The sequence below is a fragment of the Myotis brandtii genome, unplaced genomic scaffold (genome assembly GCF_000412655.1).
Source record: "Myotis brandtii unplaced genomic scaffold, ASM41265v1 scaffold43, whole genome shotgun sequence".
NCBI classification, from domain to species: Eukaryota; Metazoa; Chordata; class Mammalia; order Chiroptera; family Vespertilionidae; genus Myotis; species Myotis brandtii.
This window is the reverse complement of record NW_005366455.1, coordinates 3,675,283-3,692,539: the sequence shown is the minus strand read 5'-3', so window position 1 is coordinate 3,692,539 and position 17,257 is coordinate 3,675,283. Positions and strand designations below refer to the sequence as shown.

The 17,257-nt window shown below is 37.5% G+C and overlaps 1 protein-coding gene across 1 annotated transcript in view; it reads left to right on the top strand.

The window, feature by feature from the left end:
- The window catches only part of PARD3B (par-3 family cell polarity regulator beta), an 868,889-nt gene that overhangs the window by 539,470 nt on the left and 312,162 nt on the right, over positions 1–17,257 (top strand). The window contains exon 16 of the mRNA XM_014546096.1: positions 1,387–1,431. Coding sequence (XP_014401582.1) covers positions 1,387–1,431 — 45 coding nt within the window. The remainder of the gene's footprint in view (positions 1–1,386; positions 1,432–17,257) is intronic.

The following is a 17,257-nucleotide window of genomic DNA, read 5'->3' as shown; positions in this document are numbered from 1 at the left end:
TCAACCCTGAGCAGTAGAGTTTAATAGACTAACATGGACAAGAGCACATGGCGAATAATCTACAGCTGTCATTGAATATTAAAGTGATAATCATGCAGAGATGCTAAGGGTTAAGAACTTTGCATCTGTGTTCATGAGAAATATTAGTTAATAGCTTTCAGATAATATTTTGCCTGATATCAGGGTAATATCAGCCTCTTAGAATGCATTGGGAAATATCCTTTCCTCTGAATTTTCTGAAATAAGAATTTATATAAAATTGATATTAGTTCTTCTTTAAATGTTTGGTAGATAGAATTTACCAGTGAAGCTATCTGTCTAGAGTTTCCTTTATGGGAGAGTTTCAACTAAAAATTCATTAAAGAATCGAACTATAGGACTATTTAGCTTTTCTATTTCTTCCTGTGTAAGCTTTGCTAATTTGTGTCTTTGACAAATGTATCTATTTCATTAGAGCTGGATTAATCTGGAGTTATTTGTCTCTCCCACTACTGAAGCAAGGTTCCTCTTTGTATCCTAACTGATGCTCCTGAATTAGGAAGATTTTCACTATGGCTGTTGGGAATAGTGCCTATTCTCAGCCCTGTGTCAACTTTGGACACTGTTCCCTTTCTACTTAGGGGTGGTTCTTTGTCAGGTCTTGGGTAGTTTCCTCACATGCATGCGATCCTCAGTATTCAACTAAATATATGAGGGGCTCCTCTCAGTAGCTCTCTCTACAGTTCTCTGCCCTGCAGACTCCATCTGCCTTGGTTTCCCTGGACACCCAGCTGCATGTCCTCAAGCTGGGATATCACTGGGCTCTGCCTCTGTTCCCATCCCTGCACCACAGCCTGGAAACTCTCCACGCAGTAAACTAGGGCAATTGTAGGATTCATCTTACTTGTTTCTCATTTCTCAGGAGTCACTAGTCTCTGTTGTCCGATGTCTAACCTCTTGAATGTCATTGTTTCATATTTTGTTTATTTTAATATTTTTTCAGAAGGATTATAAATCTGTTAACTTTTACTCCAGGTTTATCAGATATTGAAGCTCATTATTGAATGTTTATACATATTTCTATTGTGTTTAAAGAGTTTTACTATCTATTATATATCTCTAGTCCATGAGTTTAGCTTCTCTTTTTGCAAACAATAACCCAGTTTTAAAAAAAACTGAAAGTATTGAAAATTAAAAGAAAATTAGAAGCCTAATAAATATATCTTTCTTTATAGCTATTCTGAACATATTTACCAATAGAAATGAGGTGCCCCAGGGAGGCTGGGGAAAATTTTTCTCAAGTCCTTGCCTGTAAAATATTTAACTTATTATGAATCTATATTAATTTATTGTTAAAATGACTTATTTACAGGCAGGCTGATCCTTGTCTCTCTTATTTCTTCTCAGTGCCAGATGAAAGCAAAGTCCATTCATTGGCTGGACACAAATTGGGTAAGAAATTCCTTGTAACTGACTTTCTATTCTCCTTCCTGGAAATCTCTGGCTGTGTTTGAGTAGCAGTTGGAACCTATTTCCATCCACCAGTCACTGAAAGGCTTGGTAATTAATACATGAGATGTCTCTGACTTCCACAAAGATGAATTATTGCTTGGCTCTGTATGTAGTGGCATAATGTATGCTGACTCAAAATGTTTGAGAGGAAAGAATAAACGTTTCCAAAAAAATGATTATAAAATCCAAAATCTTAAAACTGTATGCCAGCTGAACACTGAGAACAACAAAAAAATTATAAAGAAACCCTCAGAAAGTTTGAAAATTTTTCCCATGATGACTTTCACATAAAGTGATTGGACAGAGAGTTCCAGAATAAGAAAATTTTGCTTATTTCTTTCTCATCAAGAAAGAATAGTCTTGCCCTGGCCAGTTGACCCAGTTGGGTTGCTTGGTTGATTGGTTGGAACGTCGTCCCTATACCGAAAGGTGACGGGTTCAATTCCCAGTCAGGGCACATACATAGGTTGTGGGTTTATATGGTCAGTGTACATATGGGAGGCAACTGATTGATGTTTCTCAAATTTTGCTTATTTCTTTCTCATCAAGAAAGAATAGTCTTGCCCTGGCCAGTTGACCCAGTTGGGTTGCTTGGTTGATTGGTTGGAACGTCGTCCCTATACCGAAAGGTGACGGGTTCAATTCCCAGTCAGGGCACATACATAGGTTGTGGGTTTATATGGTCAGTGTACATATGGGAGGCAACTGATTGATGTTTCTCTTTTCCCTCCTTTCTCCCTAAAATATATATATATATATATATATATATATACCCTGGGTGAGGATTAAAACAAAAGTCTTTTTGCCTGTCATCAAAGGGGATTGTACCCACCCACAATGATCATATTATCTTTCTTTAGACTCATGAATGAGATTCCTAGAGGTTCTCTAGAAGGTCCACAGGGATCTCTCAGTGTCTACTGGGGCTTTCTCTATCAGAAACCTTCAGGTCTAAAAATCCAAGCTTTTTCTCTATTGCCAAGTGTCCTGCTTTCTATCCCTTTGCCCTTCCTTCATCATTTATTCACAGTAATTGAAAACACTGAAGTTCTGTAGAGGTACACTGTTGGGGTGAGGGAATATCCATTTTACTCCTAGAATTGCCACTCTAAACAACAAAACGGGTATAATTTGTTCACATCCCTCTGTTTCTGAAACAATGAAGTCTTTCCCACCACCAGCGTCTCCTGTGTTTATGTGCCAATTATGTTTTCAGCAGTAAGTGGCCTTGATGCCTCATTACCTCCATCATGTTCCAGGGCACAGTTATGATTTTTTTCTTTTATTCCTTCTCCAGATTCTCTAGTGGAAACAGCAGGGAAGGGCTGGTTCACAACTTTTAGATTTCTTTTCTTTTTTGCTTCTCCTAAGAAAGAGCCTCAGAGGTTAGATCACTGCAAAAGAAAAGACTTCTGTGGGGCTGAGCAATCACCACATGCTGCTCATTCCCCTCATCCTCATCCATTAAATGCTCTACTACTGGACATGCATTGAGGAGTCTGAGAGGGAAGTTCTCATGATCAAGGAGCCCCAAGGATAGCCTGTTATTTTCATCCTCAATGCATGGTACTGCTGGCGGTTAGTTCTCTGACATAGTAATACTTGAAGGTCAATGTCTTTTTACACACTGGGCTAGGCTGCAACGTGAAAAGTGGAAGCAGTTTTAAGAATGTTTATCAGTTTGGTTTTTAAAAAAGAGCCAATGATAAGATTTGATAAGAAATCAAATCTTATCCAAATATTCTTAATTTCCAAACAAAGTACGAATAGCTAGTAACTAAAAGTTATTGTCAGCCTTTAAAAGTGAGAACATTGTTACCTTAGTATATTGCTGTAATATTTTAGGTAAATTTGAATGATAGGTTTTTATATGTTGTGTTACAAAAATATTAATGAAGAATCAATCTAAGTATAAAACTTATAATAGTCTTCCAAGTTTTAAAAATAGCATAATCTGAAAGCTGTCAGGTAGGTTAGTTGTAAGCTCCACACGGTGGCTTTGCTTTAGCTGATGGATAGAAATAGTACCAGAGGTCTCTATATTACTTCCATGAGCCAGACTGTTTACATACATCAGTTGTTTTAAAGAAGATTTGGAGTTATAATAAACTCTCATTATAATATTCACTATCCTTATATTTTAAGAACTTCGAAATCCTATCACAGCATCTTTGACTTTTTAATCAGCTGTCTGTGGAACCAGTGCAAATGCTGCAAAACATACTTGATAACTTTGGAGCAAAAGTGGCACATGACAAAACACAACAAAGAGGGCTAAGCAAGCCCCTGGAATTATACATGTCAGAGTTAAAGCGAAAGCGCTCTGTAAAGCATTAGTGACAGTTTTAAAAAAATACAAAGAAGCATTAAAGAAAAATATGCTACTAACATTGTAAGTTTATATACTTCCAAAATATACCCTCGCCATCCTCTGCATTTATTTCTTTTGGAAAATTAGTCTTGAATTATAACGATCCTCAGGAACTCATCCCTCACATAAAAGGCTGTGTTCTGCATTTTTTTTTTCTAGCAATTTCTCATTAGGCATAGGTGATGGTAGTGAAAGAGGATTAAGGGTCCGTTTAATTCTGGCAACCTCTTTTAGTTACAAAATCATTTTTAAAAGCCACCTAATATATAATGGTAGTCTCAATCTGCCCCAGTCTGTGACTACTAAGCTAGTTACCAGTTTGAACTGTAATGTACAATGTTCCATGGTCATACCAGTCTTACAAAGTCAAAAGGTATCATTCAACTTCTTTTTGTTTCACCTTTCCCTGCCCCAGGTTCTTTCTCCGGAATATTTAGGTTTGAAAAAAGTGGTTTCTCTTTTGCTAAGAAGAAAGAATACCTCCCTCTGTCTATTTTTAATTATAGAAATGTGACCAGTTGTCATGCTATCCAAGACCATAGTAAGTTAAATTCAGTCGTATATGCTGACCTAGATCTATCACCCATCCTCTTGTTCGGGATGATATGCAACATTTTAATAAATTCATCTGAGTTTAAATTTCTTCTGCGTCAGCTACTTAGTGTGTAGAGAGCCATTCCGTGCCAATTTCCATCTGTTGGACTGGCTTGGATTCCTCCCAAACTTGTGACAATATTCTTGGCACCCTTTCCTTGGCTTAATCTTTAAATGGTGGATTCTTCAGAGCTCAGATCAAATTGAAAGCTCAGGTAAGATCATCTTTCTAGCACTTTCGGCCTAGAAGGTAGTGTTCCCGCAGCCCTTCTGGAATCAGTCCAGTCTTCCCGAGGCTCCTCTGCTGCCCCAGCTCAGGGCCTCCCCCTGGCAGTGCATCACATCTCAGACCTTGGCGAGAAAGACAGCAGGATGATTCTCCCTGTATCTGTACAGGGTCCTCCTCCATGTGCCTGAGGTATTAATATCTGCGGAATGGAGAGGCCCACCCAGAGGAGTTAGGAACAAAATTTTGCCTTTCATCTGGTTCTTTTAAGAAAAATCACAAGTTTCAGAGAACCTGGCAAAACAATGAGGCATCTTTGACCTCTTTCTCTAGCTATCTCACTATTGAATTCTGGCAAAATTCAATCCTAGCAATGCAGGGGAAAAACAAAAACTTCAGCAAAATATATATATTTTAGATAATAAAAGCATTAAATATTAATTTATATTAAATATTATAAAGGAACATTAGGATCCAGAGAAAATGGCATCAAATTTGGCATAGCTGTTTAAAAAATATATATATGCTTTAATGTTGACTATAAGGACTCACAAACAATGTCAGCGGAGGAATCATTCCTTTCTCTTTCTTTCTACATGCTGAATTGACACCTAAACCAATAGTTTCATGCTCCTCGGCATTCAGTCAGAAAGGACTTATAAATTTTACTTTTTTTTTACTGTGTCTTCATTTTTGTTGTTTTGATTTACTGCGTGGAGCTGTTTTAATATGTATTGACTGTCTGCAGAGATCTTTGCTGACCCAGCTCTTTACGATGATGCAGTGCTGAAGAAAGCCAGCGAGTTCTTCTTTATGAGCTCTGACACATTAATTAGCAAAATGGACTAAAAAGCTTTCCGATTTCTATTTTAATTTCTTATATTCTCCAACACCTGTCTATAGAGCTGTAAAACAGGCAAGTCTGTAAAAGTAATGGTTGGCAGTAAGTCCAGACCTTTTCTGAGACAAGTGTATCAATTAATGAGCAAATACTCGTTAACAATCTAGGGGATGTCTCTACATGAGGTATGTTGCAGCCAATAAGTGTGTTGATGTCTTAACGCATTTTACTGATGAAGAAGTTGAAGCTCAGGGCATTTAAGGACTTGTTCTCTCAGCTGTTAACTAGTGGGTTTAGGATATGAATCCAGATACTATATGCTTTTGTGGCATTTCATTTTCCACCGAAATGGACCTAATACTTCACACTCCCAGGAATGGAGAAGAATATAAGAGTGAGACAAAGTTCTAGTTGGAAGACATGATACATGCATCAAGAGATCCCATGAATTCTTACTTAGCTTTTATAGCCTCAGCCACCCAAACAAGGAACACAATGGGTATAATTTCTCTTGCAAACTGCTGTAATTCTGTGAGCAGGAAAAGGACATCTGATCATTCTTCCCTTTGTTTCCCTGAATGCATGTGTACACATGTATATTTGTATGAATGTGTGGGCTAAGTTGAGAGATGTATGACAGAAAAATACATGTGATGTACATGTGTTATATATAAATTATAGCAAATGTGCATGTTATGTATATCCTCATGGCAAAGGCTGAGGTATAATATGCAAGTTGCTAACCTGGAAGACCTTCTATTCTGTCCTAAATGCATCGTGGGTAAACTTCAAATCTAGAATGTCCATATGTAGCCAAAGTAATTTCTGAATCATTGCAAGGGAATAGAGCTCTTAAAAACATGAGATGATTGGGTAGTCACTTTCATACAAGAGCAATGAGTTATTAAATGACATTTCATAAATTTTATTGAGTCTTAGTATTTCATATTTTATGGGATATCTAAATTAAAATATGCATTTAACGTTTGGAACACCAACCATGGTCATTTTTTCATATTTGAGTCTTCTAATATTGCAGCGGTTCTCAACCTGTGGGTCGCGACCCCTTTGGCGGTCAAACGACCCTTTCACAGGGGTCGCCTAAGACCATCCTGCATATCAGATACTTACATTATGATTCATAACAGTAGCAACATTACAGTTATGAAGTAGCAACGAAAATAATTTTATGGTTGGGTCACAGCATGAGGAACTGTATTTAAAGGGCCAAAAGGTTGAGAACCACTGTAATATTGGATTGCTGTTTTTCATGAGTTTTTATTATTAATGTTGATGAGGAAGTAAAATCTTGGAGTCAGTGGGTTAGGGGAATTAGTTCAAGTCAATGGAATTGAACTCTGTTTCTTTCCTTATCAATTGGTTAAGGTAACATTGCATGATTATCTATTTGGACAAACATCTTTATTGGGTACTTTGAAAGCTTTTGTCATTTGTTATGTTGGATAAATATAGCTTTAGACACAAGAAATTTATGCATTTCTTATATGTTCCAGCTTTGCTTTACATTTTCATGGGATTCAGGAAGTTATCATAAAAAATTAGCAATATGTCTAGGATTCTTTTTGTACAAGCTTGATTATGAAGCAACCTTGTATTTTCTATGTTGCAAAGGTTACCAAACACTCTAGTCGCTAAAATTCAATGAATCAAATTGAATTAGAAAAATATGTGTCAGTCTTTTTATAAATGAGATGAGATTCTTCACTACTTAAATAGGGTGTATGTGTGTGCACCTCTGAATCTCATGAGGAAATAGAGACTATATTTTTTTTACAAATCAAATTTCAAAATTAATTATTTCAGTTCCACTCATGTTTATTAAATGCCCACTCTGTGACAGGTACTGTATTAAATGTTGGAGATACAAAGTGACATAAAGCATGGTATCTGCTTTAGAAAAAAATGTTTATAAAGTGGTAGAGGAAAAGACATACCTAATTAAATATTCAGTGCCTTCCTGTTAAAGGGGCAATGCAGTGAGACATCCAACAGAGGAAATAGTGCTTGGTTGTGCTTGGGGTTGAGGATCGGTTCCCAGGTTTCAGTAAGTAAATGCTGCTAGAGCAGGATCTTAAAGATAAATAAAAGCTTGAGAAATAGAAAAGGTCGATGAGCCACCACATTTCAGGCATATGGAAGGTTATCAAAACATGAAGCATCATGTTATGTTCAGAAAACTATAAACAATTCATTGTGTTGGGAAAGCAAAGTAAAGAATAAGAAGGATCAAGTAGGGAGATGTGAGATCATGGGGAACTCCTACCAAATGAACAAAAACAAACCAAAAAAAGCAAGGGAAATAGTCAAGAGACCATTGCAATAGTTCAGATAAGAGATTATGTAGGGCCCTTGTGACTCAGTTGGTTGAGTGTTGACCTGTGTACCAGGAGGTTGCTGGTTCGATTCCCAGTCAAGGGCACATGCCCGGATTGCAGCCTCGATCCCCAGTAGAGGGTGTGCAGGAGGCAGCTGATGGATGTTACGCTCTTAGATCAATGTTTCTCTCTCTTTCTCTCCCTTTCCCTTCCTTTCTATCTAAAGATCAATAAACTGTTTTTTAACAGCTACTATATCGGCATACATTTAATGGATTAGCAATGGGAATGGAAAAAAATAAGAAATATTTAGGAAATAAAAACTTGAGGATTTCTTAAAATTAAACTTAGTAAGTGAAGAAGAGGATCCAAGTTTATTCTCAGTGTATCAGTCAGCTTTTCCTACAACTGTGCTACATAATAAAGCAGTAAACATTCATTCCTTGATCATGTATCTTCATGTAGGTTGGGATTTGCTGATCTCAGAAGTGTTTGCTTGAGCTTAGCCCCAACCTACAGTTTAGGTCCAGGTTTTTTGCATGTGTCCATTACCCTCCTTGGGCCAATGGTTTGCTAAGGCATGCACTTTTTCTAACAAAGGTGATAGATGGAAATGGGGTAGATAAAGAGGTGGGTCAAACTATAGGGGAAGTGGTGGGGATGCGTGTGGGTATGGATACATTTGTAGATTGAAGGGGTGAGAAATTAAGGACATTAATTGTCTCCGTTTTCTTGATAACGATGAAGTCTGTGCATAATGGGATTATAGGATTAGCCAAGAAAATAATAAACATTATAGGTGATAGGTAACTCATGTTGGGTTATGTTTACATCATTGAAGCAAAATTGGATGGGAAACTAAAAAACTACTTTTATGCCTACACACACATACATGCACACTACATTCAAGGGTTGGGTTTACAGATAGGCTATATAGTTTTTCCCTGAACTAAAATTTTAGCTCTTGCAGCTATATTTTCAATGATCTATTTATGTTGGAATTGCAGGATGTTAGGACTACATGCAGCATTATATGCCTCTAGTATAATCAGCTTGTTTTAGAGGCCTGGGGAGGGCAAGCCATCCTGGTCCCTGAGAGAACTGAGGCTCATCTTTCCATTAAAAGCCTCCAGAATTGAATAAGCTACCATCCTGGTCCCTGAGAGAACTGAGGCTCATCTTTCCTTGAAGCTTCTCCCATTAAAAGCCTCCAGAATTGAAAAAGCTGCTATCAACAAAAGTCCATGTTTTATTCAAAGTTCATACTACAGACTTAGTAACAGTCTGTATTTATTTATAGTGACTATTATACTTTTTACTTTTATAATGGTGTTCTACATTTCTTTTTTCCCCCCTAAATATAAATGGACAAAACAAACTATTTTATTTTACTCTGAGTTCCAGTGGACCTTTGTTGATGTGGAGTATTTTGGGACATATTTTTCTCTGTCCCCCTACAATTAGTATTTACATTACAAAATTATCATTAACAAAATTATTTATTATCCTCTCCCATTATTCAGAATTTGACAGTTTATCTTTGAAGATAAAATTTACTATGCTTGAGAGTGCACTGACTTAGAAAATTTATAGGTTCTAAGTATTTTTTAATTATTTAAACAGGTAAAAATAATTTGATAAAAAGGAGAACATATTTCTATATATGTCAACTTTTTTCAAACGTGGCTGACTCTCAAACTTTGCCATCCATGGGGAATATGTGTCTTGTATGTTTGGAAAACAGTGGTTTGGAACTGACAATTCTAATAGTGTTTCTAAATGCCAGAGTGAACATCTGCAGTGGAAAATGTTATTAAAGGATGACATGATGGCTGATGATACAAACTGGATGCTTGACATCAAAACTTTACTGTAGGTTAAGCTTTCTGTATCCAACCTTGAATTTTCTCTGAAACTGCAGAGGAACAGCAATACGGAGTGACTTAAAGATGACTCCAAGATCCCATCATCAGTCAGAATATTATTGCATGAACTTAGATACACCAGGGGTAAAAGCAAATCACATTCTCAAAAACATAGTCACTATGAAATGTAACCTACAGTCTGAGCACCAGTTCTCTCTTCTTTCCTTTGTATTTAGCTTTAGGATGTCTTCAGCCAACTTTATGCAATGAGAATATTTCAATAAAATCATTGGACTCTAACCTGCTAGCTGTAAATAATGCAGCCCTTATCAAGAGTAAACTTGGGAAGAGGTAGAAAGCTGTTTAGTTCCTACCTGATTATTTTAGAAAGGTTTACATTGAGACCTAGAATTAAAAATCACTCCTCTAAGGGAGGTATTTCATGTGCAAATTTGTTGTGGAATCAAAAATGAAGACACTTTGATTCCAATGACCTAGTCAGGTTATTCCTTATCTGCTTATAAGACCTTTCATTTCGAACTTCTGTGGAAAATGTAGTTGCCAGAGTTAACTGAGTGGTAATTTAGCCACCCCAGCAATGGTTATAGCTCTGAAGTTTTCTGAGCTAAAAATTAGCCAACACGTGGAAGGACAGTTTAAAATCCAACCTGGGAAATCTGAAAATGAGCTCTTGCATAATGGATACCCAATCTATTTTGAATAATCTAAAATATGTCAAAGCCTAACTATTGTTTATAATATCTGAGAAGGATATAATATTGCCAACTAATAATGGGAAATATTCTACATTATCTACTTTGATTATTTCAGTATTACTTTATATTAGATGCATTTATGTCTGTGAGTATATATACAGACATGAACTTCATAAGTGAATACTGTTTGGGGGGGGGGAGCAGATAGAAGGGACTTATTAAAAGATATGTGTATTTCTAGAAGAGTGTTGTCTACTTACAAACTCGTTGGGGGGGGGGGGGAAGCAGATAGAAGGGACTTATTAAAAGATATGTATATTTCTAGAAGAGTGTTGTCTACTTACAAACCCTTAGTTTCCGTATTTAGTCTCCAGCCACAGGGATACATTTCAATATCTTTAAGTCATTCCAGGCCCTCCATCACCTTGCCATGACCTGCCCTTCCAGCCTTATCTCTTGCCATTAACACCCTCCACCCCACCCACCAGCCTCATCCCACATGTTCCCATCTCACAGAGCTATTCACCTGGTGCTGTCTTTCCATGTGTTGGTCTTTCATTCTCAGAACCCCAGCTGAACTCTTCGAAGGCCTCCCTCCCCGAGAAACCTTCCCCAGCTCTGTCTCGCGAGGCTCTTTTCTGGTGTGTCGCCTTGTTTAACTTCAGGTATCTCTAGGCTCCATTTTTATACTTTTTATCTTGTCTCAGCTTTTCTTGCCCAAACTCACAGCTTTGCATCAGAGCCAGCCAGCCCATGATATCCCCCTCAGGCTGCTTTTCAAGCTCCTTTGATCCGTAGTCATGGCTCCTTACACCATCAATAATCCCAAGGCCCACTTTTCCACATACAGGCGGGAGAGCTCTGTTATCTGCTGCATAAAGGGGAGGAGCCAGTACCTCCTTTATTAAGCCAATATTTGTTGAGCACCTACCTTGTGTCAGACACTACACCGGGTACTACTACACATATTAAGTTGTATGGAATATGGATTCTGCCCCCAAAGTGCTCACAGCTTGGTAGCAGCAATAGGAATGCAAACAGTGGAAATACCACGTGCTTATATATAAATGCAACCACATAGAAAAATTAACAGTGGTCACCTTTACTGAGGAAGAAGTTGGAGTTTGGCATTCAAGGGGGACTTCTGCTTTATCTATAGTATTTGAATTTTTACATTGAGACTATATTTATGTATCTATTGGGTAATGAAAAAATGTATGGATCTTTATAAATGAAAACATTTTAAGCATTGTGAAACTTCACATGCTGAATGTAGTAATAGAAATGGTATACAAACTCACAGCTTTGCATCAGAGCCAGCCAGCCCATGATATCCCCCTCAGGCTGCTTTTCAAGCTCCTTTGATCCGTAGTCATGGCTCCTTACACCATCAACAATCCCAAGGCCCACTTTTCCACATACAGGCGGGAGAGCTCTGTTATCTGCTGCATAAAGGGGAGGAGCCAGTACCTCCTTTATTAAGCCAATATTTGTTGAGCACCTACCTTGTGTCAGACACTACACCGGGTACTACTACACATATTAAGTTGTATGGAATATGGATTCTGCCCCCAAAGTGCTCACAGCTTGGTAGCAGCAATAGGAATGCAAACAGTGGAAATACCACGTGCTTATATATAAATGCAACCACATAGAAAAATTAACAGTGGTCACCTTTACTGAGGAAGAAGTTGGAGTTTGGCGTTCAAGGGAAACTTCTGCTTTATCTATAGTATTTGAATTTTCACATTGAGACTATATTTATGTACCTATTGGGTAATGAAAAAATGTATGGATCTTTATAAATGAAAACATTTTAAACATTGTGAAACTTCACATGCTGAATGTAGTAATAGAAATGGTATACAAATGTGAGGATTTAGCATGGGGCTGGCACAGAGATGTACAGAAGAACCACAGGAAAAGGGATAATTTGGGAAGAGGTGAGAAGCCGAATTCCTGGGTCATACTGGAAACCTATTTGGGGCCCAAAGGTATTTCAGGGAGAGGAATGGAGAGGGGACTAACCATGAGCAACCTCATTTATGGGTTGCTAGAAACATGAAAAACATGTTTGGGGAATTTTAAAATCCCCTGTCAATTTTTGGTATCCCAGAAGTCAGGAACTCAGTCTTTGTAATTATTTGGTAAGGCACCCACATCATGCTGTGTATAAAAATGTTCCTTTTACAGGTTCATGATGCCCAACTGTGTCTAATAAAAGCAGAGTTATAATAGGACTAATAATGAATATGTAAAAATTAAAGAGAAAGCTTAAAACAACCTAGATTACTTCTTGCTGAAATGTGAATTCATTCCCACACTATTGATAATTAGAAACCACACACCCACACAAAACAACTTTCAAATTATACCCCATCAAAACAAAACGAAGCTGTTCAGAGTTACCTTTTGAAGAAAAACCCTTTTATTAACCAAAGTTAAAAATATGCATGCCTTTTTAAACCAGGCAAAGTGCAACTGCAAAAAGAAAAAAAAAATGGGGGAGGAAACAGATAGTTATGTGTGTTTTTTTTAATTCAATATATTTAATAACTCACATAACAAAAAAAATTTGGTGTAAGGTCATCAGAGAGTTAATTCAGTGGCTCAACAATTACTTCAAAGACCCTGTTTCTTTCCACTTTTCAGTGTGTTTATTATTATTATTTTAAAATATATTTTTATTGATTTCAGAGAGAGAGAGGGAGAGGGAGAGAGAAAGAGAGAGAGAAACATCAATGACGAGAGAGCGGCCTCCTGCATGCGTCAGAAGCAGATAGTTTTGTAGAATATCATGAAATGCCATCGGGGAGTTGTTGGAGGTATTTATAAACACTGGTGATGGAGGCTTTTTATTTGCTAACATACATAAGAGAAAAAAAAATGGCTACAAATGGCTACTATTGGTTAGTTTAGTGACCTAGTGTCCAAGAAATGTTTTAAGTGATGTAAATGGGCAAACACTTTTTATTCTTAAAAAGTATTTATCTGTATTAATGTATATTAGTAAAATACTGTTTTTCCATGTATAGTAGTGCTACATGGTTTTTGGTTGTTGTTTTTAAAGAACTTTAAATTTTGTTTTTCGATTACAGTTTACACCCAACATTATTTTGTATTGGTTTCAGGTGTACCACATAATGGGCAGGCAATCACATACTTTCCAACATGTTAACCCTGATATTTCCAGTACCCACCTGGCACCATACACAGTTATACAGTATTAGTGACTATATTCCCTATGCTGTACTCTACATCCCCATGACTGTTTTGTAACTAAAATCTGTATTTCTCAACCCCTTTGCCTTTTTCACCCAGTCCCTCAAACCCCCTCCCCTCTGGCAACCATCAGTCTGTTTTCTGTGTCTCTGAGTCTATTTCAATTTTGTTTGTTCTTTTATTTTGTTCTTTGGATTCCACATATAAGTGAAACCATATGGTATTTGTTTTTCTCTGTCTGATTTATTTCATTTAGCATAATACCCTCTAGGTCTATCCATACTTTCACAAATCTATATTTTCACCTATCATCTAACTCCAATTTGGTGTCTAAATCGCTTTCATGTTTCTTTTGACCCTCATTTGTGGTGACTTTTTCTTTTAATGAATTTGGTAATTGATGTTTAGGATGTCCTATTTGGTTGGACTTAATGTCTGAAGATCTTGGAGAGCCTGATTTATATATGCTTTTCTCCAGAGAAGATTTAGTTTTGCTTCTTTATGGTACTAGGTTTACTTTCATAGAATTTCTCGACTGCTTAATTAATTGAGAGAAAATAAATTTGAATTAGTAATTCTAAGAGGACATTGAAAATTCTTAAATTTCAATGGTTGAAAATTCTTAAAAGTAAAAGGTTACTTAAAAATATATATTATTGTTATGTTCCCTATCTAAAGCCAGAGTAAAGGCATATTGTCTTGGACTCCCTTTGCTGAGGAAACTGTATTCAGGGGATAAGGTTTTCAGCCCACCCTTCCACTAAGGTTGTAGGTCTTCTTTAAAAAATATATATTTTTATTGATTTCAGAGAGGAAGGAGAGAGAGATAGAAATATCAGTAATGAGAGCGAATCATTGGTTGACTGCCTCTTGTACTATCAGGGATCGAGCCCGCAATCCAGGCATGTGCCCCGACTGGGAATCGAGCCATGACCTCCTGGTTCATAGGTCGACACTCAACCACTGAGCCAGTGTAGCCAGGCTGTTGTAGGTCTTCTTGAGGGTCATCACTGTAACTCTCAAGTATATTTGGGTTTGTGTACCTCCAAGATACCATCATTACTCCACCTCCCCAAGCTCCAAATTCCTAGTATCAGCATTTACCTAAGGGGCGATCTCAACCTGTAAGTTTGGTTGCTTAGCATTATTCATGCTTGATTTTTTATTTGTTTATTTTCTGTTTGTCAAAGGACTTTGCTTAAGGATTTCCCTTCATTTCCTTTGAGCTAAGCAGTGCATTTAAGTGTGTATTTGTTTCAGTGTATCCAAGAACTATTTGTATTTTTATCAGCAGGGTTTTGAAAATTGATGCATTACTGGAAGCAGAAATCTAGAGTCCAGAAATTGTTTGCTGAATGACTGAATGAATGAATGAATGAATGGTTATCCTTTGTCAATGGCTGAATTCAAATAAACTATTGGGTCCAATGCTGGTTAAAGCACACATTAAGCCAGGTTTTATCTCACTGGGTCTGGATTACTTTTGACAAGACAAACCAATTTAAAACATTCCTTTGAAATCTATGGAAAGCCACATGACATGGGAACAAAGTGGGGGATGATGTCCATAATATGCTGAGAAAGTTTGAAATGGAAAATTCTCTTTAATAAGAAACTACACAATAAAAGGTTCTGGTTATATTTGTAGTTACGAGCTATGGTTTATTACCCTTTCTAGAGATTCTTATACTGAAACATTGTTATAGGAAGAAATAAAATAGGGTTCACAAAGGAGCTTTTACCAGATTACAACGTGCCCTGTTGTAAAGTGGGAAAGAAGAGGCCTATCTGGCTATTGTCGCTGCTTATGTGGGCCTTGGATCAGATACTAAGCAGAATTCTTTCTGAACCTCTGGAATGCCCCTCAGACTGAATTCCTAGTCATGACCACACCCGAAGAGTAATGCATGAGGAGGCTGTTTGATGGGTCCTTTAGGTACTAAAACAAATCAAAACCAGTCCTGTTCATTCTTACAAAGCTGACCTCCCCTGTGTTCTTCTTGAACCACATAATACTCTTTAGTTTTTCATCTTTTGAAGACCAGAAACTGATGCTTTATAGAATTTTATGTAACTTTTCAATTAGGTAAGACTCATGTTACCATAGTGTGGAGATGAGCTTGGCCAAGGGGATGACATGAGACTTTGGATGAAGTCTCAGCTCAGAGTCATGGTTCTGAAGAGCTGTCTCTGCTGCTGGAGTCTACAGGGACTCAGGAAACCCTTAAGCATGAAGATATTAGCTGGGTCAGCTTCAGTAAAACAGATGAGGTGCTAGTTGCTATTGTGGCTGCAGAAATTAGTAAACTTTTATTTTTCTTCTTCTTCCTCTGTGTGTTCTCATCCTTTGTTTCTATGAATGAGAATTTCTGGGCATGGCAGCCAGGACTGGCATTGCACACACCATACCCTGGGCTCCAAAGAGGTCGTGAATTTGGATCTTTTCCCAGATTATACATCTGCCCCTCTAGCTTGCATTTCAGAGCATATGGCTGTGGCAGAGGGGGCAGATGAGAAATGGCCTCTGCAGTGCTTTCGCAGTGTAAGAGAGAGGACACTCCTTATGGTCTGGTCATGAAGTTGCTACTTGAGTATTAATAGGGTATGGGTAAAACTGTTTGCTTGCACATTGTCTTCAGTAAATTAAAATGCGTGCAGTCATGGAAACCAATGAGTGTACTGCCTAATAGGAGTATAGAACATGAAAAATCCTGACCTCTGTTGGTAAGGAACTTATAAGTCACTCAAAATGACTATAGCAACACCTGCAAGGAGAAAAAATTGAGAATAGTTCATTTATAGCTTTAAATTGTATTGATTTTTCAAGTGCTGACATATAATTTTTCCTTAACATTTTATTTCTATATGCAAATACTTATTGGAGTAGTTAGCTCAGCCATTAGGGCTTCTTTTAAAATTGTAAAAATTTAAGATTCTGGAAACTATGTATAGAATGCTACCAAATGGCAACATAGGGCGAGGTTGAAACCCAAGGTTACTGTCTAGCTGCTGAGAGGGTAATGCTTTATGGGCCTGGAGAAATATCAAGAGTAAGAACACATGAAGGAAAAGAGACGGATTTTACAAAAGAAGATGTATCATTCCTTATCCTAAGCTAATCTGTCACTTGTGTTCTGGTTCCACTCCCAACTGTTTCTTCCAAGGCTTTCTTCAATCAGTTCACAGCTTTTTCTCTTTACTTCTGTTAGAGAGAATTGGATAGAATTTCTATAAAAGGGTGTATAAAAAGAATGTATAGGACTCGACAATTTCTCATCTTTGGGGACAAGAGATAGGGGACCCAAATCTTCCCTGAGACTGTTAGGCTGGAAGACCAGCAGAAAGGCGATACCTTTAATAGAAAAGGATAAACCACGAAGAAAGGCCAAGTTATGAGGAAGAGGTATCTACACTAATAAAAGACAAACATGCAAATTGACCGTACCTTCGCTACGCCATAAGCCATGCCCACCAGCCAAACAAATGACTATTGAAAACTAACCCAACCAAAATGGCGGCCGGCAGCCACGGAGCTGGAGCAAGCAGGAGGCTTGGTTTCCCCAGTGATGGAGGAAGCCAAGCTTCCTGCCCACCC